Here is a 26,900-nt window from a genome sequence, read left to right as displayed (position 1 = left end):
CTGGTCATCTAGTGCGTTGGGGACAGAGAATAAAAGGAGCAGATTTCTGGGTGTGGGAGAATAGATTCAAGGCATAATGTACAGACAAGGGTATGGACATTAGAGACACAGACACGATACACAGATAGACACATTAGAGATACAGACACTATCAAGAATCAAGGTAAGACCCAGATGCAGACTGTCGAAGTAACAATGTTTATTGTAGTAACAGGGGCAGGCAAAAACAGGTCAAGGCAGGCAGGGGTCGATAATCCAGGGTAAGGCAAAGGTACAGGACTGCAGGCAGACTCAGGGTCAAGCAGAGTTCAGTAATCCAGAGGTGGAGCAAAGGTACAGGACAGCAAGCAGGCTCATGGACAGGCAGAGAGGTCAGGCGGGCAGGTACAGGGTCAGGACAGGCAAAGTTCAAAACCCAGGAGGACGAGAAAAGAGAGGCTGGGAAAAGATCAGCGCTGACAGGAAAACCACTGGTAAGCTTGAACAAGCAAGACAAACTGGCAACAAACAAACAGAGAACACAGGTATAAATACATGGGGGATAATTGGGAATATGGGCAACACCTGGAGGGGGGTGGAGACAAGCACAAGGTCAGGTGAAACAGATCAGGGCGTGACAGACACATTACATAGATACAGACACAGTACATAGATACAGACACATTACAGAGATAGAGACACATTACAGAGACACATTACAGAGATACAGCCACATTACAGAGATACAGACACATTACAGAGATACAGACACATTACAGAGATAGAGACAATTCTTACAAGCTTGTTTGGCTGGTAACTTATTCTTTAGATGTTTGGGGCTACTGGTGAACCGTGATGTGCAGGCATTATCAGTGAAACTGGACTAGCCCACCTGCAAGTCTTTAGGGTGTCTATAACTAGATTTCCATTCAATTGGCAACAGATTTTCATGTGAAGATTCGAAAATCTTCATAAAAGCAATAAGACATTTCAGAATTTCCTTTAGGAACACTTTGTGCCGGTCAACATGACCGGGAATGATTTAATTTAATGGACATCCATATGAATTCAGATCCAAAATGGCGCACAGCGCCATCAATAAATGAGGGATGTTGACCAAATGAGCCACATTTATGTGTCCTTAAAAACAGCCTATAACAAATTACAAAAACAATATTCCTTGTATTTCGATGAGTAGCACATACACATTTTATAATCTATTTTTCTTGGGGGGTTTTAGGCTACTTTCCTAAAACAATAATTGTCCACATCATGGTTCAGCTGTCAGAGATTTGAGCACTAAATGTATCAGGGCACTGCAATGCAAAGAAAGGCCTATAGGCTGAGGTATCCACTGAATGATATTCATATTTTATTATATACAGTTGAAGTCGGAAGTTTACATACACTTAGGTTGGAGTCATTAAAACTCATTTTTCAACCACTCCACAAATTTCTTGTTGACAAACTATAGTTTTGGCAAGTCAGTTAGGACATCTACTTTGTGCATGACACAAGTAATTTTTCCAACAATTGTTTACAGACAGATTATTTCACTTATAATTTACTGTATCACAATTCCAGTGGGTCAGAAGTTTAAATACACTAAGTTCACTGTGCCTTTAAACAGCTTGGAAAATTCCAGAAAATGATGTCATAGCTTTAGAAGCTTCTGATAGGCTAATTGACATAATTTGAGTCAATTGGAACTGTACCTGTGGATGTATTTCAAGTCCTACCTTCAAACGCAGTGCCTCTTTGCTTGACATCATGTGAAAATCAAAAGAAATCAGCCAAAACCTCAGAATTGTAGACCTCCACAAGTCTGGTTCATCCTTGTGAGCAATTTCCAAATGTCTGAAGGTCCCACGTTCATCTGTACAAACAATAGTACGCAAGTATAAACACCATGGGACCACGCAGCCGTCATACCGCTCAGGAAGGAGACTCGTTCTGTCTCCTAGAGATGACTGTACTTTGGTGCGAAAAGTGCAAATCAATCCCAGAACAACAGCAAAGGACCTTGTGAAGATGCTGTAGGAAACAGGTAAAAAAGTATCTATATCCACAGTAAAACGAGTCCTATATCGACATTACCTGAAAGGCCGCTCAGCAAGGAAGAAGCCACTGGTCAAAAACTGCCATAAAAAAGCCAGACTACGGTTTGCAACTGCACATGGGGACAAAGATTGTACTTTTTGGAGAAATGTCCTCTGGTCTGATGAAACAAAAATAGAACTGTTTGGCCATAATGACCATTGTTATTTTTGGAGGAAAAAAGGGGAGGCTTGCAAGCCGAAGAACACCATCCCAACCGTGAAGCACGGGGGTGGCAGCATCATGTTGTGGAGGTGCTTTGCTGCAGGAGGGACTAGTTCTTCGGCTTGCAAGCCTCCCCTTTTTTCCTCCAAAAATTTTCCTCACAAAATAGATGGCATCATGAGGATGGAAATGTATGTGGATATATTGAAGCAACATCTCAAGACATCAGTCAGGAAGTTAAAGCTTGGTCGCAAAGGGGTCTTCCATATGGACAATGACCCCAAGCATACTTACAAAGTTGTGGCAAAATGGCTTAAGGACAACAAAGTCAAGGTATTGGAGTGGTCATCACAAAGCCCTGACCTCAATTCCATAGACAATTTGTGGGCAGAACTGAAAAAGTGTGTGCGAGCAAGGAGGCCTACAAACCTGACTTAGTTACACCAGCTCTGTCAGGAGGAATGGGCCAAAATTCACCCAACTTATTATGGGAAGCTTGTGGAAGGCTACCCGTAACGTTTGACCCAAGTTAAACAATTTAAAGGCAATGCTACCAAATACTAATTGAGTGTATGTAAACTTCTGACCCACTGGGAATGTGATGAAAGAAATAAAAGCTGAAATAAATAATTCTCTCTACTATTATTCTGACATTTCACATTCTTAAAATAAAGTGGTGATCCTAACTGACCTAAGAAAGGGAATTTTTACTAGGATTAAATGTCAGGAATTGTGAAAAACTGAGTTTAAATGTATTTGGCTAATGTTTGTTTAAACTTCCGACTTCAATTGTATATTTATATTTGTATATATATATATATATATATAGACTATAAAAATGAAGAGAATCTTAGGCCAATATGCATTTCTTTATGTCAGATGGCTACTGTGTCTGCTACACAGATATAGACATACAGAAGGAAGGTCATTCGTACATTTTCTATAAGAATATCTTGTATAAAGATAAGCATTATATTGTTAGATTATAGGAGTAATTCTGGTAGTGCTGAAACAGACTTCCTCACCTGAAGTTCAACTGTCAGAGTCAGTTGGAGCGCCGGGGCACACTGCCTTCATATCATAGACCTGCAGTAGCTAAAGCTTAATAATAGCCACACCACACCAAACCTTCACAAACGTTTATACACTTTATTAGGGTAATATAAAAAAGTAAGTCAAGCCATTATTTATAGGGAAAAAACAGAAGCAGAAGAGCGAATGTAAACCAGGGAAAAAACACGCTACAATCCCTAATGTTGACCAATCACCAGCTAAGGGGCGTAGACTTCGGCTCCGATCTTCGACTTCCCTCTCGATAATGTTTTTGTGCCTGAACACCGGAGAAAAAAAACACTCACTGAAGTCCTAAACGAACAAAAACGTCACAAAATGTTGCGTAATATATGCATGAACTCTACCGAACTGTTTAGGCTGGGAAGCACGCGGGCGACTTTATTTAGTACACTTCGAAAGGGCTTTAAAATAAATCTGAGATCAAATATAAAATTTACTGTAGGTAGGCTGGCCTACATAGATAGTATTGTAATATGTGGAATGGGAGCTTTAACTAAACAGTAAACTTCAAGCTTACACACCTGAATGGGAATTGAAGTCAGACGTCTGTCAACCTTTCCATCGCAAATTATAATTTCATCAGCAATATGGCCTTACAGCTTTCATTCAAAACACAGTCTCCATGGTAACTATTGATAGCTGCTTGTTATGGCTTGTTGCTAGAAAATGATTACTTTCTGATGGTGCGAGGGACTTGACCCCCCCTGCTAGATAGAGGTACATTGAATCCTTTTTGTCTGACAGAATTACAGCTCAATTTGAATTTCTCAATCTCGTCATACAGAACTCCACTTCATGCTATCAGAAAATGTGTGAACCCTTGCAGGCGTGTATGTGTGTGCATGTGTGTGCATGTGTTTGAGCTTGACTGAATTGAGCATCAGCTCAAAATGCACCACAGGCCAATCATAAACAGATTGGATTGGATTGTTCACGAGGTCGTTGAGTTCAGCCTGAAGTGCCTCAATCTTTTATACATGTATTTTATTATACTCACAAAAGGTTTGAGTGCTGTGTTCTTTGTCTGGTATGCTGTGTATGTAGGGGTTTCAAGGTTGTGTGATAACTAATTGACTGTAACTGTATTGGCGATTCCAAATGAAATACCACTGGCACAAGCCAAATTGCTCCTACAGTAATTGTAGTATGAACAATTTAGATTTTTCACATCGGGGCTACATGGGGCTATATTTATTGCAAACAGTATTTCCAAGCATATGTAGTATTTGCAAGCTTTATGTGGGTGGTTGTCTTTCATCTCTAATGTTTACGTCTAATGGCAACACAGCAGGGGCTGTCTGCCTGAGGGATCTAGGGTGTACCTGTGTGTGTGTGTGTGTGTGTGTGTGTGTCGTGTGTGTGTGTGTGTGTGTGTGTGTGTGTGTGTGTGTGTGTGTGTGTGTGTGTGTGCGCGTGCATGCGTGTGTGTGTGTGTGTGTGTGTGTGGGTGTTTGTGTGAGTAAGTGTGTGCATGTGTGTGCGTGTCCAGGCCAATGCTCCTGCAGCTCATACTGTGCTCTGCTCTCAGAAGGGACTCTACTCCCACTGGCTGGCTTTTAGGGTAAAACAGCTGCACCCATCTCTGCCCTTAAGCTTCCTACCCCCTACCCCGCCATCCTGCATCTGTGACCTCATTTCCTATTTACGCAGACATGCAGAAACACCTCATGACCACATCATCATTTCATTTGCAGTTGCTCAATTAGCCTTCAAACAGCCCTGTCATTTTATCCACATATTAAGCACATCACAGTTCACTCTGTAGCACAGATAGGCTTACTGCTCACCTCAGTGAATATTTCTAACGCTGTGTGAGCCAATAACACCTTAAAAAAGACATACTTGAAATCTGAACTTTAATTGTGCCCTAAAGTAAATTTGACAGCTGTGTTCTTTAAAAAAAGGAAATTGGACCCTCATTATGCACAATGTCATATAAATTACCATTTGAAACCTACATGTACAGCTGCTTTCATGAAGAATATATATAAATAAGAATATTGAAATATGACAATACCCCTGAGAGTGCCATTCTTCAATTTTAAAAAGGGCTTCCAATGGCAAATGAGGTTACCATGCCAACCCTGGTTCTATATGATATACAATACATGGAGAAATGTTATCCTAGTAACTGTTGTTGCTGCCAGCCTTACACAATGCAAAACACACTAATTAATTTATAAATAAGCGGATTGATCAAAGGGAAATTTCTTTGATCCCCTTGAGCTTGTGACAGCAGAATAATTTGGAAAAGGGTCCCTCTGCTTTTAGTCTATCAGGACTCCTTATGAAAAATGAAAAAATGCTTTTAGGCTTACTTCACTTGTGTTAAACCACAACTTACAGTTGTTACTGACAATACTGCAAATGTTGGTTGTCAATCATAGACAAGGAACAATACACCCTGATTGTAATACATTCTCCAGGTCAGTCTTTTTTCTATAGACATACAGTAAGAATACCCTTGCATAATAAAATTAGTGTAGAAATAGAACATTTACTCTTTGGATGAATTTTAAAATCCTTCCTTTGAATCAATCCATGTGGAAAAAACACAGTGGGTATATTCCTCTTCAGTTTTCTTTTTTTCAATGATCTCCTCGATTTGATGTTTCATTACAAAATAATGACTTTCCAAAGCAGAATGACGTTCATTTAGAAACTAAGCACAACCAGCAAGGGAGAGCATTAAGTGAATTTCAACAGTAAAACTCAAAGAGCAGTCACTCATCTGAACGTGTGTTTAAATTTACATCAGATTCTCAAACAGACTTTTGCAGCATGTTAATTACCCCCTTTCACTCAAAAAATATTCTGCTACAGTATGTCAACATGTTTACAATGCTGTGTCTATTTCCATGTTATTTTGGCAAACTCCAGTTATTCATCCTAATGTTAATCATATGATTTTCTATAGTCTACAACAGAAAATGAAGGGACACATTTTCTGATAGCATGAAGTGGAACTCTACAAAGAGATTGAGAAATTCAAATTGAGATGTAATTCTGTCAGACAAAAAGGGTTCAATGTACCTCTAGCTAGATTTAACACACACACACACACACACACACACACACACACACACACACACACACACACACACACACACACACACCGGCTGAAATGGTCTATATAAAAAGACAATTCGGTTTTAAATTAATGATTGAAAAAGCGGTGAAAAATCTACATCTTGTTTATATTGTTGTTTTATCCCCGAAAAGAGAAACAAGAAGAGAGACTGAGATCATTTTTATCCAGGAAGCCGCTTAGCAAAAACAATAGCATGTCCAAGTGGGCATACTGAGGGATGTAAATATGGATACATTTTGTCTGGGACATACAGTATAACAAAGAGAAACAACATGCGAAAGCTGCCTGTGCAATCTGTGAAAGTATTTTAGGGAATGCAGGAAAAATGAAATTCTAGATTGAAAACCATCCACGTGATTACTTTTACCCTGAAAGGCTGAGACAGATGTCTTTGTGCTTATATTAATCAATCAAAACATGATGATAATCTAATCACTGCATTACCATGTCAGATTTCCACATTCAAAAATGGGTGTTATAAAAGCGTATATGAATATAAACCAAGCCAGGATCCTAATCTGGCATTTCTGGCAAAATCATATTTATTTCATACAGCAGACAATATCTGCTTGGTTTGAATAATCAACATGATAAAGTATGTTTACAGACTTTTGTTTAGACTCAGGCCTATTCACTGACAGATGTTCTCAAAATATTAACCATGCCCCCCTGTGCTCTCCCAACTCCCATATAGTTACATCCTATCTCAGCCATGCCATTTGCTGCTGCCCTGGACTCTTCCACTTCCGCTAGCTGTCTGTCACCACTGAGGACTCAGGCAGGCCCTCCCTCTACAGAGTGTCCTCATCAGAGCAGAATGAACCTGGCGCTGACACTAATAAAGAATACCATCTGTGCCTGGCAGGCGGAAGGAAAGAGGCGAATGAACCAATGAACTTCTCTGTAGCATCTCCTCTCTCACCACATGCCACTGGCTCCCCTCAGCTCTGTCATGATGAAAGGGGAAGAGTGCAGGGGTAATTCAATTCCAGCAGGGGTCAGGGGCGACCCCGGTAGAACTATCTGTAAAAGGGTCAGGAGAGACATTATGACTGTGAGGTTCAGAGACTAATGGGGGAAGAAGCATTATCTTCAAATTGCGCCTTCTGTCAGACCGTCACATCCAGTTCAATAGGCTATGGGGAGGAAGACAATAGCTCCTAGTCTCAGGTAGTGGAGAGGTGAAGTTGAATTATAGCCTACATTATCTCTGAGAGAAGACTTCTATACATGATATATACATACACAGATACTAGGTCTACATGTGTGTCCATGGTGCCTCTTATTTATTTTCTGTCTTCTTGAGAATCCACTTTCAGCTTAAAATAAAAAATAATTCTCTCACATGGATTTGGGATCATATGAGAATATGATTATTTCATAATGTATATTGCCACCTGCTGGCTAACATTGCCTCTCATAAAATCATACTGCACTCCACAATGACAGTTTTAGAACATTACACATCTTGAATACCGTCTGATTGGAGTGTGGACCAATGGGTGTGGAAAAAATGATCAGAGTTGTATTCATTACGCTGATTCTGATTCTGTTTACTGAAAATGGAAAATGTTTTGCAACGAAAACGAGAGTTTCTATTGGTCAAATGGTCCTCCCCCCAAAAAAGGAGAAAGCACTGTGCATGTACAAATAATCCACGCATTAAGTGGAATGTTATGATTATCGGAGTAGGGAACCGATAAAAGGTGTCATCTGGCGTCTCGATGGATATTAAGCCGTCATGGTTAAAGATGAACATGCCAGGAATAGTTGACGTCGCTTAACACACACTGTGAATGGAAAGGAGGAAAGCCTTTCTCTATAATTGATGTTTGATGAAGAAGTTATCCCAACCCATATAAAGCTGGGATATATGAGATATGCGATGCGAGTTTATGTACAAAAGCCACTTCAATGTCATAAATGTAAAAAGTTTGGCCACTTGTCAAGTGTTTGCAAACGGAATATCATTGTTGAAGAGTCTGAGGATGCACGGTGTTGCAATTGTGATGGGAATAACGTTCCAGAGTTCCCTGAGTGAAGGTCAAATTAGGAAGGATCAGGGCTGTCGAGAAGGTCTCCTATGCAGAGGCAGTGAAAATTGTCGAAGCAGCGAGTAGAGATGATGAATGCAGTGGATGGCCAACAGTCTGTGGATGTCAGTCAGTTGAGAAATCTAATTGTGAATAAGGGAGATTTTGTTGCACAGGAGATAATTGCACAGGTCAAACTTACAAAACATCTAAGGAACTGGAAATCATTGTAAAAGCTGCTGAAAGATTCTTGATCTCCAGGATTTTCACAGCTGAAACATCGCACGGAATACTGTCTAACACACCGACAGCGTCATTGCATTTTGGTACACAAGAATTACATACATTTCTACATTACATTCGGTGTGGTGCAAACGTTGGATTTATCGAACGTATGCGTCAAACTGTATGCATAGACGGCTTGATAGAAATGGTATCAGAAGGTGTATGTTGAACTTTTGTTGCATACATTTCCAGATTATGCTGCATACTATTTTGCGACAAAAACACTGTCGGTTTGTTCGAAGCATATGCACCACACCGAACGCCTGCAACTGCCTCTGCAACGCAATGGTGCAAGGCAAACGCAGCGTTTCATTGGAAATAAACGTAATTTTTGTGTGCCAAAACGCAAATTGCACTATCGGTGTGTTCGAAGCGTCAGGCCCCAGAGCTTGTGTAGGGATCTGAGTACATTTAACGAAGTAGAGTACATTTACTTTTTTTCGTTAAATTATCTACGTTTTTACCCCACCCAGTAGGTTGCGGCAATACATTTTTTGGGATATAGTTCTCCAATAAACCCTTGAAGAAGAAGAAGGTCCCTTCCCCGTTTCGTTTGATCTGTTTGCTTGGTCAGTGCTATCACAACTAGAACAATGAGACAGATATTTCACTGGACGTATAAATGTGAAGCATCCGCATGGTGTTTCCAATCCCTACCAAATATGGTAGTGAGAGAAAGCCCAGTGGCCGGAAGTGGGAGAAGATGGAATGAGATGGATTTTGGCCGACATTCTGCAAATGTTCTTATTAATGAAACATTTGATCTCAGTACAGTTTTCTGTTCCCAAAATTATAATCTGTTTCGAACAGAATGGACAATGTTTTGTAGACTTTACCCTTCGCCAAAGTAAAAAAAAAAAAAAGCGTTGTTTAGAAGGAGTGAAAATGCGAATTGAGTTATTGCACACGCGCACTTCACAGTGCAGGCGTTCCTAACGGAAATATGCAAATGTTTGCTAGAACTCACCAATAGGATCTCGCTATCTCGTGCTTGGCTCTGATCACCTTCTTGTTTGTTCTGCCCACTATGACTCACTGGTTCCCATTGGAAACGACTATCTTAGCTATACAAATCTTTGGTGCTATCCGTTCTTAAACGAGTTCCGTTGCCCGACGTAATGAGTACACCACAGGAGGACTACAAGCACGAGTCTGTGAAGTAAGATATTATTTGAGTGTATTCGAGAACGTTTACGAGTCCATTTAAGTTAAATAAATGTCTGGCACGTAATTGAATCAGGTCTTAGCTGCCATTAGCTAGGGTGGCTAGGGAAAAGTTAGCTGTTGTAGTACATTCCTCAATGGGAATATATGGCCTAGCCTTAGCACTATAAGTTTATCATAACTAATGATTACGGGGCAGATATTGTGAGAATTGGGTCATTATAAGTACGTATCGTAGCCTAAATAATACATATGTAATTATCGATTGTGTACATGCAAATGCCCTAGAGCTTCAGCACGTTGAATGTAATGACATATCATACATTATTACAAACGACAAACTATTTGTGTTATGAGTCATATTGGAAAAGGCGGGGCATCGTTTTGTTTGAAACGACCAATGAGCTCGCGCCCCGATAGGTAAACAACAGGCGTAGGTATACAGAATACGTTCTCCAGCTACATTATTACAATATTCTCCACATGGAATTGTTCCACATCCCAAAATATATATACACGTAGGCTACAATGGCGTGTAGTAAGTCTTCCGTTTTAGACCATCGTTTTGCCAATTATGCATGTGATTTTGAAGAGAACGTGGCCAGAGTGATTCAATAACATTTTATCTTTAGCCTATGACACAAGTGGTTCAATAACATTTTATCTTTAGCCTATGACACGAGTGGTTCAATAACATTTTATCTTTAGCCTATGACACGAGTGGTTCAATAACATTTTATCTTTAGCCTATGACACGACGTACCATTTTATTTGATGGTTATCTGCTGTTTTAAGGCCAGGAACGACGAGTTAAAGTGTCATTTCTGATGCGAATGAGTAGTATGTTTTTGTGCCATTTGACTATGTTCTTCAGAGTATATTTGTAACATGACTCTTCTCTGGGTATGCCACATTTATTTATCCTAGGTAGTGACAGCAACATGGAGGAAGTCATGAGCAGGCTGCAGGCCCTGAACCCAGATCAGCTACGACAGGAGATTATTGGGGCAGGGCTGAAGTGTGGCCCCCTTACCACCACTACAAGAGCCATCTTTGAGAGGAAGCTGGCCAGATCCCTCCTGGAGAAGCAGGGAGGGGATGGAGGGGTGTCTGGTGGAGGTAGCTCCTCCAATGCAGAGTCTAATAGACCCTTAACAGATACAGTAGAAGCAGACCACACCCTGGAACTCAAATCATCAGCAGAGGAGTGCAAAGAGACAGAGGAATTGGATGAACCAGAATCTCCCCTTGTTTACTATGGTGTATGTCCTCATTGGGAGGAGTCAGTGGTCACTGATGGTAAGACCTCTTTTTATCCTATGAATAGTGCAAGATAGAGATTGTCTCTGAGTTCAATGTGTGGTGAATGACTATGTTTTCCCCACCAGACAAAGTCCATGTATATGTGGACAGGAAGAAAGCTCTGAGAGCCATGATGACAATGAAAGAGTCCAGATTTAAGTCCTTCTCAACACGAGAGGAAGCTGAGAAATTCTCAAAAGGCATCAATGAACATAGCCCAGCTTTAGCCAGCACAACTGCACCAGACGGGCCCCAGGGAGTGCTGCAACCTGTTGTCCACACAGGTGTGTCTGCTTCATAGCATAACTTTATCTAATATAGAGCCACTATATAGATAGAAAGCTAGACGGATCATTCACCTCTTGTGTCATGTAAAATTAGCAAGAAAAAGGTTGACCAGCAATGACACTCTTGTCCTCCCAGGAAGCCCTACCGCATCAGGGACTTCACCTGTGAACCTGGAGAGGGCTAATGAGTTCCGCAGCCCCCGCACCCAGGACCTGACAGCCAAGCTGAGAAAGGCAGTGGAGAAGGGGGACAAGGAAGCCTTCAGCAAGCTGGTCTGGGCCAACCCACGCTACCTTATCGGATCTGGAGACAACCCCACCATCGTGCATGTATGCCTTTGAGATAATTATTGTTTCTGTCATTTCCATGGGAGCAGAATGGTGCTTCACATTCTCTGGTGTGGAATAACTCTGTATTCCTGTTTTATAGGAAGGATGCCATTATAACGTCCTGCATGTGGCGGCCAAAGAGAACCAGTCAGGGATGGTTCAGCTCCTCCTGGACACCCTGGAGAGCCCAGACTTCATGAGACTCATGTATCCCGATGACCAGGAGGCCATGTTACACCAACGCATCCGCTACCTCGTTGACCTGTACCTGAACACACCTGACAAAGCAGTGAGAACTTGCAGTATATGAACCGTAACTTTGTAATACAATGGGAGTTGGTAGTCAGCACAGTGCACGCAGAAAATATAGTCTGTTAGCGTTAAAGTGTGTACATAAGGTATTCATGAGATGTATTGAATGTGTGTGATCTCCCTGCAGAGCAATGAAACTCCTCTTCACTTTGCCTGTAAGTTTGGCTGTCAAGACGTGGTCAACGTGCTGTGTTCTCATCCGGCCACTGATAAACACCGGCAGAACAAGTACAACCAGAAGCCCTCTAGTGTAAGCCACATTACAGCTATAAAGAACCACTTCATTTGCACTAAAACCATTCTCTTAGTAAAGCATTCCATTTCTGTTCAGTAAGGTGCAGTATCCCCTGAATTTCATGCCAGAAAAGAGATGATTCTGAGGACTAAATACTTGACTTTATAAATGCCTTTTACAGGTGATATGTGAGAGGAAAAACAAAACCCCTGACATAAAGAAGAAGATCAAGGAATATTTGGAGGGTACGTTTAGATGGTTGCCAATGCTGGCTGTAAAACCTTTTTGCATGTGCAAATGCCAACTTGTGAACACATTGCTGACTTTTTCCCTTTTCTGACAGAACGGTGCTATGTTCCCTTGCTGAGGGATACAGACAACAGCTTCCAGCCTGTGATTGGTTTGCCATGGTCTCCAAGCCCACTGGAGGTGGATTTTCATTCGCAGGGATCAGGAGTGGCTGGGAGTCCCATAGACCCAGTCATGACTGTGAGAGCGTATGTGGGTCCCCTCAGTCCTTCAAAGGTAACCTCAATACCTTGGAGTATTGTACAATGAAAAAATCCATCTATAGAGGCTCATAGGCCTTTGTCTCTAAACCCCATAAACCCGTTTTCTGTTTTGGTCTTACAGGCAGATGAGTTCCATAGACTATGGAGAACTCCACCCAGGGATCGAGCAGAGTATTTCCACCGTATTCTCAAATCCGACCCTGACAGGGGTGCAGAGCGTGTGGGGAGGTAAGTGAACGAACAGTGGACCTGTGACCTTTTATTAAAGGTCAAATGCAGCTGTTTTTATCTCAATATCAAATCATTTCTGGGTAACAATGGGTAACCTTTTTGGGTAACCTTACTGTAATTGTTTTGAATTAAAATGGTTCCACCATCACACCAAAACAGGTTGAAATTTCAGGGGGTCTTTTCAAACAGCTCTTACACTAAAAGGGCATTATCATAACTTTCATAATATTGTTCCAACCGTATAGTGTGGAAATACACTGAGTGCACAAAACATTAGGACCAGCTCTTTCCATGATATAGACTGACCAGGTGAAAGCTATGATCCCTAATTGATGTCACTTGTTATATCAACTTCAATCAGGGGAGAGAAGGACGCAAGTTAAAGGATTTTTAAGCCTTGAAATAATTGAGACATGGATTGTGTATGTGGGTGAATGGACAAGACAAAAGATTTTGAAGTGCCTTTAACCAGGGTATGAGGTGCCAGGCACACCGGTTTGAATGTGTCAAGAACTGCAACGCTGCTGGGTTTATCACGCTCAACAGTTTCTTGTGTGTATCAAAAATGGTCCACTGCACAAAGGACATCCAGCCAACATGACACAACTTTGGGAAGCATTGGAGTCAACATGGGCCAGCATCCCTGTGGAACGCTTTTGACATGATGAATTGAGGCTGTACTGATGGCAAACGGGCATGCAACTCAATATTAGGAAGGTGTCCCAAATGTTTTGTGCACTCAGTGTATATGTAAAGCATAGGCAAATATAGTTTTTGACTGCAGTGAGCTTTTAATAGGCTAAACTCTAAGGAAACAAACAAGCAACATTTTATCAAGTAACCATAAACTTGCTGACGATCGATGAATATCATGTCAAGGAAAAATGTAATAGCTACAGTTGGCATATTTTCTGATCGATCTGATCTCTCTCAACAGGGAGATTGCACATGGCATGGGGCATCCTTGGGCAGAGTACTGGGACTTCCTTCAGAGCTTCACTGACCTGTCTACAGAGGAGGGACTGAAGAGGCTGGAAGAGTATCTGGATAGGAAGGACCGAAGTGAGCTTCCCCGAGAAGAATATGGGAGGACAGAGGAGACCGGTGGTGGATTTAAAACATCAACACCCTCCAAAGGTAAGCACTTCCATAGAAAATCTACAACCTTACAAACATGTTATAACATATTTCATGCTTGAAATTATACAGGGAAATCCCCAAATAATTTCACATTCATGTGTTTGCCGTCATTTCAGAGGAGCAGAAAAACCAGAGCCAAGCCCCGTCTAACCACATCCTGAATGACAAGAACTCAGCACCAGTGGAGAACAGTTCCCAGTCACCTGTGTGTAACCTCCTGCCAGAGTTTGAGAAAGCCAGTCTAAATGTAGCCTCTGGCACTGTGGAGGACCCAGAGAAGGCATGTCTGGCTCCCTCTGTACCTTGGAGAGAAGGCCTGGACCTGGGGGACGGTAGCTTCTGGAGGACCTGGGAGAGGAGTCAGGGGAAGAGGCAGGCGGAGGAGCTCTCTAACCCTAGCTCTGAGGAGTATCTGACTGCAGACGAGGGCTCAGACTCAGAGGGCCCAGATGGTCCCAGAGATGGTCCCAGAGATGGGGGAAACAGGAGGAGAGACTCAGGATCCTCTAGCGAATCTTACAAATCAACGGAAGGAGACACCGCTGAAGACACAATTCTGATGACGGTCACCCCTACAAGACGAAGACAGGAACTGTTTATGGATGGGTAAGTCTTTGTTTATTTACTGTACATCAGTCAACCTGTCAAAATGATCTGTTGCAATTTAAACTCGCACCACAAATGTTTCTTTGTAACAAAATGGAAATGCTAACCAATGTTCTTTGACTCTTTCTTGCAGGGAATTTCCCACCAAGTTGGACAGTGAGGTCCTGTCTGCAATGAATAACATGGAGATTGACCTTGAGAGATACCCCTGCATTACTAAGTGGAAGAACACCATTCTGGCCTATCCCTCTTCACAGAGGCTAAGGTGAGCTAGATACCTATTCTGTTTCTTTATGCTTTGTCAGCAGACATACAGTTGAAGTCGGAAGTTTACATAAATCTTAGCCAAATACATTCAAACTCAGTTTTTCATAATTCCTGACATTTAATCCTACTAAAGGTTCCCTGTCTTAGGTCTGTTAGGATCAACACTTTATTTTAAGAATGTGAAATGTCAGAATCATATACTGCTCAAAAAAATAAAGGGAACACTTAAACAACACATCCTAGATCTGAATGAAAGAAATAATCTTATTAAATACTTTTTTCTTTACATAGTGGAATGTGTTGACAACAAAATCACACAAAAATAATCAATGGAAATCCAATTTATCAACCCATGGAGGTCTGGATTTGGAGTCACACTCAAAATTAAAGTGGAAAACCACACTACAGGCTGATCCAACTTTGATGTAATGTCCTTAAAACAAGTCGAAATGAGGCTCAGTAGTGTGTGTGGCCTGCACGTGCCTGTATGACCTCCCTACAACGCCTGGGCATGCTCCTGATGAGGTGGCGGATGGTCTCCTGAGGGATCTCCTCCCAGACCTGGACTAAAGCATCCGCCAACTCCTGGACAGTCTGTGGCGCAACGTGGCGTTGGTGGATGGAGCGAGACATGATGTCCCAGATGTGCTCAATTGGATTCAGGTCTGGGGAACGGGCGGGCCAGTCCATAGCATCAATGCCTTCCTCTTGCAGGAACTGCTGACACACTCCAGCCACATGAGGTCTAGCATTGTCTTGCATTAGGAGGAACCCAGGGCCAACCGCACCAGCATATGGTCTCACAAGGGGTCTGAGGATCTCATATCGGTACCTAATGGCAGTCAGGCTACCTCTGGCGAGCACATGGAGGGCTGTGCGGCCCCCCAAAGAAATGCCACCCCACACCATGACTGACCCACCGCCAATCCGGTCATGCTGGAGGATGTCGCAGGCAGCAGAACGTTCTCCACGGCGTCTCCAGACTCTGTCACGACTGACACATGTGCTCAGTGTGAACCTGCTTTCATCTGTGAAGAGCACAGGGCGCCAGTGGCGAATTTGCCAAACGTCCTGCACGGTGTTGGGCTGTAAGCACAACCCCCACCTGTGGACGTCGGGCCCTCATACCACCCTCATGGAGTCTGTTTCTGACCGTTTGAGCAGACACATGCACATTTGTGGCCTGCTGGAGGTCATTTTGCAGGGCTCTGGCAGTGCTTCTCCTGCTCCTCCTTGCACAAAGGCGGAGGTAGCGGTCCTGCTGCTGGGTTGTTGCCCTCCTACGGCCTCCTCCACGTCTCCTGATGTACTGGCCTGTCTCCTGGTAGCGCCTCCATGCTCTGGACACTACGCTGACAGACACAGCAAACCTTCTTGCCACAGCTCGCATTGATGTGCCATCCTGGATGAGCTGCACTACCTGAGCCACTTGTGTGGGTTGTAGACTCCGTCTCATGCTACCACTAGAGTGAAAGCACCGCCAGCATTCAAAAGTGACCAAAACATCAGCCAGGAAGCATAGGAACTGAGAAGTGGTCTGTGGTCCCCACCTGCAGAACCACTCCTTTATTGGGGGTGTCTTGCTAATTGCCTATAATTTCCACCTGTTGTCTATTCCATTTGCATGTGAAATGTATTGTCAATCAGTGTTGCTTCCTAAGTGGACAGTTTGATTTCACAGAAGTGTGATTGACTTGGAGTTACATTGTGTTGTTTAAGTGTTCCCTTTATTTTTTTGAGCAGTGTAGTAGTTATTTCAGCTTTTATTTCTTTCATCACATTCCTAGTGGGTCAGAAGTTAACATACACTCAATTAGTATTTGGTAGCATTGCCTTTAAATTGTTTAATTTGGGTCAAACGTTTCGGGTAGCCTTCCACAAGCTTCCCACAATAACTTGGGTGAATTTTGGCCCATTCCTCCTGACAGAGCTGGTGTAACCGAGTCAGGTTTGTAGGCCTCCTTGCTCGCACACGCTTTTTCAGTTCTGCCCACACATTTTCTATAGGATTGAGGTCAGGGCTTTGTGATGGCCACTCCAATACCTTGACTTTGTTGTCCTTGAGCCATTTTACCACAACTTTGGAAGTATGCTTGGGGTCATTGTCCATTTGGAAGACCCATTTGTGACCAAGCTATAACTACCTGACTGATGTCTTGAGATGTTGCTTCAATATATCCACCTAATTTTCCTGCCTCATGATGCCATCTATTTTGTGAAGTGCACCAGACCCTCCTGCAGCAAAGCATCCACACAACATGATGCTGCCACCCCTGTGCTTCACGGTTGGGATGGTGTTCTTCGGCTTGCACGCCTCCCCCTTTTTCCTCTAAACATAACGATGGTCATTATGGCCAAACAGTTTTATATTTGTTTCATCAGACCAGAGGATATTTCTTTGTCCCCATGTGCAGTTGCAAACCTTAGTCTGACTTTTTTATGGTGGTTTTGGAGCAGTGGCTTCTTCCTTGCTGAGCGGCCTTTCAGGTTATTTGGATATAGATACTTTTGTACCTGTTTCCTCCAGCATCTTCACAAGGTCCTTTGCTGTTGTTCTGGGATTGATTTGCAGTTTTCGCACCACAGTACGTTCATCTCTAGGAGACAGAACGCGTCTCCTTCCTGAGCGGTATGACGGCTGCGTGGTCCCATGGTGTTTATACTTGCGTACTATTGTTTGTACAGATGAATGTGGTACCTTCAGGCGTTTGGAAATTGCTCCCAAGGATGAACCAGACTTGTGGAGGTCTGCAATTCTGAGGTTTTGGCTGATTTCTTTTGATTTTCTCATGTCAAGCAAAGAGGTGCGTTTTAAGGTAGGCCTTGAAATACATCCACAGATGCACCTCCAATTGACTCAAATGATGTCAATTAGCCTGTCAGAAGCTTCTAAAGCCATTACATTTTCTGGAATTTGCGAAGCTGTTTAAAGGCACAGTCAACTTAGTGTATGTAAACTTCTGACCCACTGGAATTGTGGTACAGTGAAATAATCTGTCTGTAAACAATTGTTGGAAAAATTATTTGTCATGCACAAAGTATCGGTCCTAACCGACTTGCCAAATTTAGTTTGTTAACAAGATATGTGGAGTGGTTGAAAAACGAGTTTTAATGACTCCTACCTAAGTATGTAAACTTCTGATTTCAACTGTATCTCATCTTCGATTCTCTTACTACAAAGTAGGATTATGGAGTTGTCTTAATATTCTGATGTAATTTTTTATTTTGTAGAAAGATGCGCTTGAAATGGGCATGGTCTAATTGATTTAACAAAATAAAAAACATATTGAAGTTTAGCTTTTTTTTTTTTTTTTTAATGAGCCAGAAACTAACAGTTGATTTTATGGTTAACTCATTGATCCTGCTTTGTTGTATACCCCTCAGGTGGTTAATGCTGCTGTTTTTTATTTCCAGTTGGCCAAGCCCGAAGAGAAGCTTGACTGGGACACCAAACTGTTCTCCCAGCAGGCTCAGCTTTCACAGCCCAGGCCCCACCACCCAGAGCTGTTACACCCAGACCATCCTCTGCAGGACCCTATTCCACTCCCCAAACTGACATAGGAAAACCACAAGCAACAAGATGTCATGTCCCACAATCTGAATGTGGTGCTGAAAATACAACAGAATGTTGGCCAACATCCTGTACCACCACATCAGGTCTATAGTCTGACTTTAGAACCCAGCAGGACACCACTACATTGCCATTTAACAGATTACATGTCCTTATTTTACCTTTTTGCTGGATTCCATTCATGCAACTCTTTTGGCTTTTCTATGCAAGCCACTATTACCTTATCTGGTAACTATTGAGCTGATATTTGCACTAATGCATGTCCTCAATGCAAGCATTCTCTTCTGCCGGATAGCATAGCTACAGATTACACTTTGAATTTACCTAATGGTGTACACTCCTCCCAATGCTGAAGTGATACAGTATGTAATGTATTTACAATTTGCAATGATGCTTTTTCTTATGAAATTGGTTTTATATTGTTAATTACTTATCTTGCTGATTCAAGGTAAATTAAGAGTTTTAAATTATCTATTGTTTTAATGTATACCTATACACAAACGGTTATGATGTCAGTACATTTCCTCATGTTTATTCATAAAATGTAATATTAAAGCATTATCAAATCAATTTAAGAAATGGCACTGTCTGTAAAATACATTACAAATTATTTTTCCATACAAAACTGCAGTCAAAAGAATGATTCCCAACGTGGGCAAAACCATCTTAGAGGAGAAATGATGGCTTCAAATGATGTGGCAGCGGAAGGTCCGGTTACATGGGGCCAGCAGTGTTTAAGGAGTGTCAGGTACGGGTGAGTTTTTCAGGAGGCATAAAGCCTGAGTCGCCCATCATCCTCAGTCCCACCCTGCCACTGGGTCTGATGGTGATCCAGGTGATGCTGCCGTTATTCAGGCCCAGCCGCAGCCAACCTTCTGGGGGAAACTGCAGAGCCCTGGATCAACCAAGAGAAACAGTTCCATAACATTAGATTTGACCTCACAATCAATGCCTAAAGAAATGTGTCCTGAAACCAGGACCTTGGACTATATTATCAGTGTTGAACATTAACAAGTAGATCATGTTTTTCCACACCTTGCCAGTAATCGGTGAACCTCTTGAATGTTCACCTCACCGAGGACAAATCAATCACTATGAATTAGCTGAGCTATGCAACTCCATAGTGTGGTGTTGATGACGTGAGGGACTAACCTGCACACAAAGTAGCGAATAACATTTGCGTGGCAGACGATGATCTCGTAGCTATCCTCTGTCTGCTTGCTGTCTGCACGGTGGATGTAGCGACGGAAAGCTGCCTCGATCCGAGCTCCATCTTCATGATACTGCAGAAACCAAAGCACCAGTACAGTGCGTGAGGGAAAGTTTGACAGAGCCAATTTGGTACAGCACTTTAACAGATTACTTTGAAGCTCAAGCGCTAAATGGTTTGTATCGGTTAAGCCTTTAAGTGAATATCTCACAAGGAAAATAAGTGCAAGTGGGTAATTGCATCCATCTCCAGGACTAAGGATAGCAAATCACTCACCACACAGTCAGGTTTCCAGGAGATTGGTGGCACAGGCTCAATGGGAGCACCCTCTCTTAGCAGGTCACAGCTTACTTTGTCCACCTCTAATGCAGAGAGAGAGCAAAACAAGTTATGGTTAGTACTGTTCAGTTTGGAGGCTTAGAATTAGAGTACTAGTCAAAAGTTTGGACACACCTACTCATTCAAGGGTTTTTATTTTTACTATTTTCTACATTGTAGAATAATAGTGAAGACATCAAAACTAGGAAATAACACATACGGAATCATGTAGTAAACAAACTAAAATATATTTTAGACTTTAGATTCTTCAAAGTAGCCACCCTTCGTGCAAAGCCTTCCTCCAGCAGGTATATCTCTCTGGTCACCCCTAAAGCCAACTCCTCCTTTGGTCGTCTCTCCTTCCAGTTCTCTGCTGCCAATGACTGGAACGAACTACAAAAATCTCTGAAACTGGAAACACTTATCTCCCTCACTAGCTTTACGCACCAGCTATCAGAGCAGCTCCCAGATCACTGCACCTGTACATAGCCCATCTATAATTTAGCCCAAACTACTACCTCTTCCCCTACTGTATTTATTTATTTTGCTCCTTTGCACCATATTATTTATATTTTATCTCTGAACTTTCTTCAAACTACAAATCTACCATTCCAGTGTTTTTCTTGCTATACTTTATTTACTTTGCCACCATGGCATTTTTTTGCCTTTACCTCCCTTATCTCACATCATTTGCTCACATTGTATATAGTCTTATTTTTTTTTCTTTTCTACTGCATCATTGATTGTATGTTGTTTTACTCCATGTGTAACTCTGTTTTTGTATGTTGTCGAACTGCTTTGCTTTATCTTGGCCAGGTCGCAATTGTAAATGAGAACTTGTTCTCAACTTGCCTACCTGGTTAAATAAAGGTGAAATAAAAAATTTAGAAAAAGCTGTCATCAAGGCACTCTTGGCATTCCCTCAACCAGCTTCATGAGGTAGTCACCTGGCATGCATTTCAATTAACAGGTGTGCCTTGTTAAAGTTAATTTGTGGAATTTCTTTCCTTCTTAAATGTGTTTGAGCCAATCAGTTGTGTTATGACATGGTAGGGGTGGTATATAGAAGATAGCCCTATTTGGCAAATGACCAAGTCCATATTATGGCAAGAACAGGTCAAATAACAGAGAGAAATGACAGTCCATCATTACTTTAAGACATGAAGGTCAGTCAATACAGAACATTTCAAGAACTTTTAAAGTTTCTTCAAGTGCAGTCGCAAAAACCATCAATTGCTGATGAAGAAACAGGCTCTCATGCGGACTGCCACAGGAAAGAAATACCCAGAGTTACATCTGCTGCAGAGGATAAGTTCATTAGAGTTACCAGCCTCAGAAATTGCAGCCCAAATAAATGCTTCACAGAGTTCAAGTAACAGACATCTCAACATCAACGGTTCAGAGGAGACTGTGTGAATCAGGCCTTCGTGGTTGAATTGCTGCAAAGAAACCACTACTAAAAGGACACCAATAAGAAGAAGAGACTTGCTTGTGTTACTTGGCCCAAGCAATGGACATTAGACTGGTGGAAATCTGTCCTTTGGTCTGATGAGTCCAAATTTGAGATTTTTGTTTCCAACCGCTGTATCTTTGAGACTCAGAGTAGGTGAACGGATGATCTCTGCATGTGTGGTTCCCAGCGTGAAGCATAGAAGAGGTGGTGTGATGGTGTGGGGGGGGCTTTGCTGGTGACACCGTCTGTGATTATTTAGAATTCAAGGCACACTTAACCAGCATGACTTCCAAAGCATTCTGCAGTAATACGCCATCCCATCTGGTTTGGGCTTAGTGGGACTCATTTGTTTTTTTTACAGGACAATGACCCAACATACACCTCCAGGCAGAGCCCCAAGATGACGCCGAAGGACATGGCTGACGTTTTACATTCTCCCAACAAATTGTGCCGTTTTGTTAGTTTTATTTTGCGTTTTGTGTAACTTATTTTGTACATAATGTTGCTGCTACCATCTTATGACCGAAAATATCTTCTGCACATCAGAACAGCGATTACGCACCGCGGACTGGAAGAAACTTTTTCCTTTAACGAGAAGGATATCCTGCTTTCACTGGAACAGGCCCAGAGCCACGCCTTCTGCGTGAAAACGCAGGAAAAGGGGCCGCAGATCGGGCTGCCTTCTGAGAATCCGTAGGCGAGCGAGTGAACTCCCACTGCCATCCGTTCTTCTTGCTAACGTGCAATCATTGGAAAATAAAATTGATGACCTACGATTAAGATTATCATACCAACGGACATCAAAAACGAACATCTTATGTTTCACAGAGACGTGGCTGAACGACGATACGGACAATATAGAGCTAGTGGTATTTTCCATGCACCGGCAGAACAGAGATGCTACCTCTGGTAAGACGAGGGGTGGGGGTGTGTGTTTATTTGTCAATAACAGCTGGTGCGCAATGTCTAATATTAAAGAAGTCTCGAGGTATTGCTCGCCTGAGGTAGAGTACCTTATGATAAGCTGTAGACCACACTATCTACCAAGAGTTCTCATCTATATTATTCGTAGCCGTCTATTTACTACCACAGAACGAAGCTGGCACTAAGACTGCTCTCAACCAACTCTATAAGGCCATAAGCAAACAAGAAAATGCATACCCAGAAGCGGCGCTCCTAGTGGCCGGGGACTTTAATGCAGGCAAACTTAAATCAGTTTTATCAAATTTTTACCAGCATGTCACATGTGCAACCAGAGAAAAGAAAATCCTAGACAACCTTTACTCCACACACAGATGTATACAAAGCTCTCCCCCGCCCTCCATTTGGCAAATCTGACCTTAATTCTATCCTCCTGATTCCTGCAAGCAAAAACTAAAGCAGGAAGTACCAGTGACTCGCTCAATACAGAAGTGGTCAGATGACGCGGATGCTACACTACAGGACTGTTTTGCTAGCACAGACTGGAATATGTTCCGGGATTCATCCAATGGCATTGAGGAGGACACCACATCAGTCATCGGCTTCATCAATAAGTGCATCGACGACAACGTCCCCACAGTGACTATACGTACATATCCCAACCAGAAACCATGGTTTACAGGCAACATCCGCATCGAGCTAAAGGCTAGGACTGCCGCTTTCAAGGAGCGGGAGACTAATCCAGACGCTTATAAGAAATTCCGCTATGCCCTCAGAACCATCAAACAAGCAAACCGTCAATACAGGATTAAGATTGAATCCTACGCTCTGACGCTTGTCTGATGTGGCATGGCTTGAAAACTATTACAGATTACAAAGGGAAACCCAGACGCGAGCTGCCCAGTGACGTGAGCCTACCAGACGAGCTAAATGCCTTTTATGCTCGCTTCGAAGCAAGCAACACTGAAGCATGCACGAGTGCACCAGCTGTTCTGGATGACTGTGTGATAACGCTCTTGGTAGCCGATGTGAACAAAACCTTTAAAATAGGTCAACATTCACAAAGCCGCTGGGCCAGACGGATTACCAGGACGTGTACTCAAAGCATGCACGGACCAACTGTCAAGTGTCTTCACTGACATTTTCAACCTCTCCCTGACCGAGTCTGTTTCAAGCAGACCACCATAGTCCCTGTGCACAAGAAAGCGAAGGTAACCTGCCTAAATGATTACCGCCCTGTGGCACTCACGTCGGTAGCCATGAAGTGCTTTGAAAGGCTGGTCATGGCTCACAACAGCATCCTCCTGGACACCCTAGACCCACTCCAATTCGCATACCGCCCCAACAGATCCACAGATGATGCAATCTCCATCACACTCCACATTGCCCTTTCCCACCTGCACAAAAGGAACACCTATGTGAGAATGCTGTTCATTGACTACAGCTCAGGATTCAACACCATACTGCCCACGAAGCTCATCACTAAGCTAAGGACTCCATCTGCAACTGGATCCTGGACTTCCTGACGGGCTGCCCCCAGGTGGTAAGAGTAGGTAACAATACGTCTGCCTGGCTGATCCTTAACACTGGGGCCCCTCAGGGGTGTGTACTTAGTCCCCTCCTCTATTCCCTGTTCACCCACGACTGCGTGGCAAAACACGACTCCAATACCATCATTAAGTTTGCTGACAACACAACAGTGGTAGGCCTGATCACCGAAAACGATAAGATGGCCTATAGGGAGGTGGTCAGAGAACTGGCAGTGTGGTGCCAGGACAACAACCTCTCCCTCATTGTGAGCAAGACAAAGGAGCTGATCGTGGACTACAGGAAAAGGCGGGCGACTAGGCCCCCATTAACATCGACGGGGCTGTAGAGAATAGGGTCGAGAGCGTCAAGTTCCTTGGTGTCCACATCACCAACGAACTAGCATGGTCCAAACATACCAAGACAGTCGTGAAGAGGGCATGACAAAACCTTTTCCCCCTTAGAAGACTGAAAAGACTTGGCATGGGTCCCCAGATCCTCAAAAGTTTCTACAGCTGCACCATCGAGAGCATTCTGACAGGTTGCATCACCACCTGGTATGGCAACTGCTCGGCATCTGACCGTAAGGCGCTACAGAGGTTAGTGCGAACGGCCCAGTACATCACTGGGGCCAAGCTTCCTGCCATCCAGGACCTATATAATAGGTGGTGTCAGAGGAAAGCCAATAAAATTGAGAGACTCCAGTCACCCAAATTAAAGACTGTTTTCTCTGCTACCTCACGGCAAGCGGTACCGGAGCGCCAAGTCTAGGACCAGAAGGCTCCTCAACAGCTTCTACCCCCAAGCCATAAGACTGCTGAACAATTAATAAAATCACCACTGGACAATTAACATTGAACCCCCCCCCACACACCTTTTGTATACTGCTGCTACTCACTGTTTATTATCCATGCAGTCACTTCACCCCCACCTACATGTACAAATTACCTCAACTAACCGGTAGCCCCGCACACTGAATTGGTACCGGTGCCCCCTGTATATAGCCTCGTTATTGTTCTTCGTATTTGGTTACTTTTTATTATTACTTTTTATTTTAGCCTACTTGGTAAATATTTTCCTAACTCTTCTTGAACTGCACTGTTAGTTAAGAGCTTGTAAGTAAGCATTTCACAATAAAGTCTACACTTGTTGTATTCGGCGCATGTGACATTTTTTTGTTGTTGATTTGATTTGATTTGTAAGGGCTATTTTACCAAGAAGGAGAGTGATGGAGTGCTGCGTCAGATGACCTGGCCTCCACAATCACCTGACCTCAACCCAACTGAGATGGTTTGGAATGAGTTGGACCTTAGAGTGAAGGAAAAGCAGCCAACAAGTGCTCAGCATGTGTGGAAACTCCTTCAAGACTGTTGGAAAAGCATTCCAGGTGACTACCTCATGAAGCTGGTTGAGAGAATGCCAAGAGTGTGCAAATCTGTCATCAAGGCAAAGGTTGGCTACTTTGAAGAATCTCAAATATAAACTATATATTTTGATTTGTTTAACACTTTTTGGTTACTACACGATTCAATATGTGTTATTTCATAGTTTTGATGTCTTCGCTATTATTCTACAATGAAGGAAATAGTAAAAATAAAGAAAAGCCCTTGAATGAGTAGGTGTGTCCAAACTTTTGACTGGTACTGTACTTTTGATTCGAGCTTAGAATGAGTGGTGTCCTGTTGTCTCTGACCTGGAAGATGCTTGCTGATAATGCTGGCAGTCTCTGTGGCACGGGTCATGGTGGAGTGGACCATGACATCATACTTCAACCCCAGGGCAGCCAATCGCTGACCAGTGTACTCAGCCTGCTCCCTGCCTATAAATCAAATCAAACAATCAATCAGTGCTTCATTGGATTCAATTTACTTCAGCCTCCTCACTGATACTTTTTTAATGGCTACAACACTGTAATCAATGCAGTTCATATACATACCTAGAGGGGTTAGGACCCTCTCCTTGTCCACACTCCCATTCAGGTTGTACTGTGAGTGGCGGATCAGGAAGATGTGACGAGTGGCTTTGGGTTTGTTATTCTCCACCTCTGTGTTCAGTTCTTCACTGGTGATCTCTTTGTCCTTCTTTTTCTTCCCATTTATGAGTGCAAGGGGGTCACGCCTTAAAAATGAATCACATGAAAAAGCAGAGATCAGGTAATTATGAAACATCATGTTTCACTTCATACACAAATTCCCATAATGACAATTGACAACGAATCAACGATTCGATTGGTTCAATCTTACTCCATTTACTGAGAGATGCGCTCATGAGAAATCTATTTAGGCTAATTATAGCTTACTTATCCCAGTTACTGTCCCAGCCATTCCCACTGGCAGTCACAGTGTGGTCATGGCCTGGTGACCACGTCTGAGGCACTGCTGCTTGGAGAACACCTAGACCAGTCCATTTTCTTGAACTTTCGTTATGTTTCGTTTTTTCAAAAGGATATCCTTTCGGTTCAGCCATTGCCACAAGTACTGCTGATCCACCAGCAAGCCCACACACCAGCTTTGTTACCCTCCTGAAAGACATCCTTGCCAGGAAAAGGAGAACAAAACGATATCACCAAATCCGGACGCAACAACTACTGTAACAAACCTAAACTGATTTAGCTACCACATCTGAGACATTAACATTTTAAAGAAATAATCTATGTGCGTGGACAATAACAACAGTGGCGTTTGCACTGAAAAGACGATGCAACTACGGAAGCGTAGGAAGGAAAAAAATACGGAAATAATAAACGCTACCTATCCAAACACAGCTTTACAACCGTAGTACCCATATTTG

General features: G+C 42.7%; 2 protein-coding genes across 2 annotated transcripts; one reads left to right on the top strand and one right to left on the bottom strand.

The window, feature by feature from the left end:
- The first annotated feature begins 9,694 nt into the window (after positions 1–9,694).
- Positions 9,695–19,251, top strand: LOC106564143 (ankyrin repeat and LEM domain-containing protein 2). The gene is made up of 13 exons (XM_014130161.2): positions 9,695–9,883; positions 10,816–11,187; positions 11,277–11,474; positions 11,614–11,807; positions 11,908–12,096; positions 12,247–12,369; positions 12,536–12,599; positions 12,698–12,879; positions 12,988–13,094; positions 14,035–14,234; positions 14,354–14,843; positions 14,977–15,108; positions 18,525–19,251. The coding sequence occupies exons 2-13, from the start codon at positions 10,830–10,832 to the stop codon at positions 18,664–18,666; spliced, it is 2,379 nt and encodes a 792-aa protein (XP_013985636.1). The 5' UTR covers positions 9,695–9,883; positions 10,816–10,829; the 3' UTR covers positions 18,667–19,251.
- pgam5 (PGAM family member 5, mitochondrial serine/threonine protein phosphatase) lies at positions 19,193–26,810 on the bottom strand. The gene is given in 6 exon segments (NM_001141588.1): positions 19,193–19,576; positions 19,834–19,964; positions 20,168–20,253; positions 25,804–25,929; positions 26,047–26,228; positions 26,410–26,810. Coding segments are annotated over 6 exon segments (909 nt in total). The 5' UTR covers positions 26,643–26,810; the 3' UTR covers positions 19,193–19,425.
- Between the last annotated feature and the right edge of the window lie 90 nt (positions 26,811–26,900).

This window comes from Salmo salar, chromosome 01 (genome assembly GCF_965601325.2).
Source record: "Salmo salar chromosome 01, fSalSal1, whole genome shotgun sequence".
Taxonomy (NCBI): domain Eukaryota; kingdom Metazoa; phylum Chordata; class Actinopteri; order Salmoniformes; family Salmonidae; genus Salmo; species Salmo salar.
Note: the sequence above shows the minus strand (reverse complement) of the source record. Positions and strands in the feature narration are given on the sequence as shown.

Bases quoted from the DNA above. Each gene is read 5' to 3' on its own strand.
- LOC106564143 (XM_014130161.2), top strand. From the start codon at position 10,830: ATGGAGGAAGTCATGAGCAGGCTGCAGGCCCTGAACCCAGATCAGCTA. The intron at 11,808-11,907 runs GTATGCCTTTGA...CCTGTTTTATAG, and splicing joins ACAACCCCACCATCGTGCAT to GAAGGATGCCATTATAACGT. The intron at 12,097-12,246 runs GTGAGAACTTGC...ATCTCCCTGCAG, and splicing joins TGAACACACCTGACAAAGCA to AGCAATGAAACTCCTCTTCA.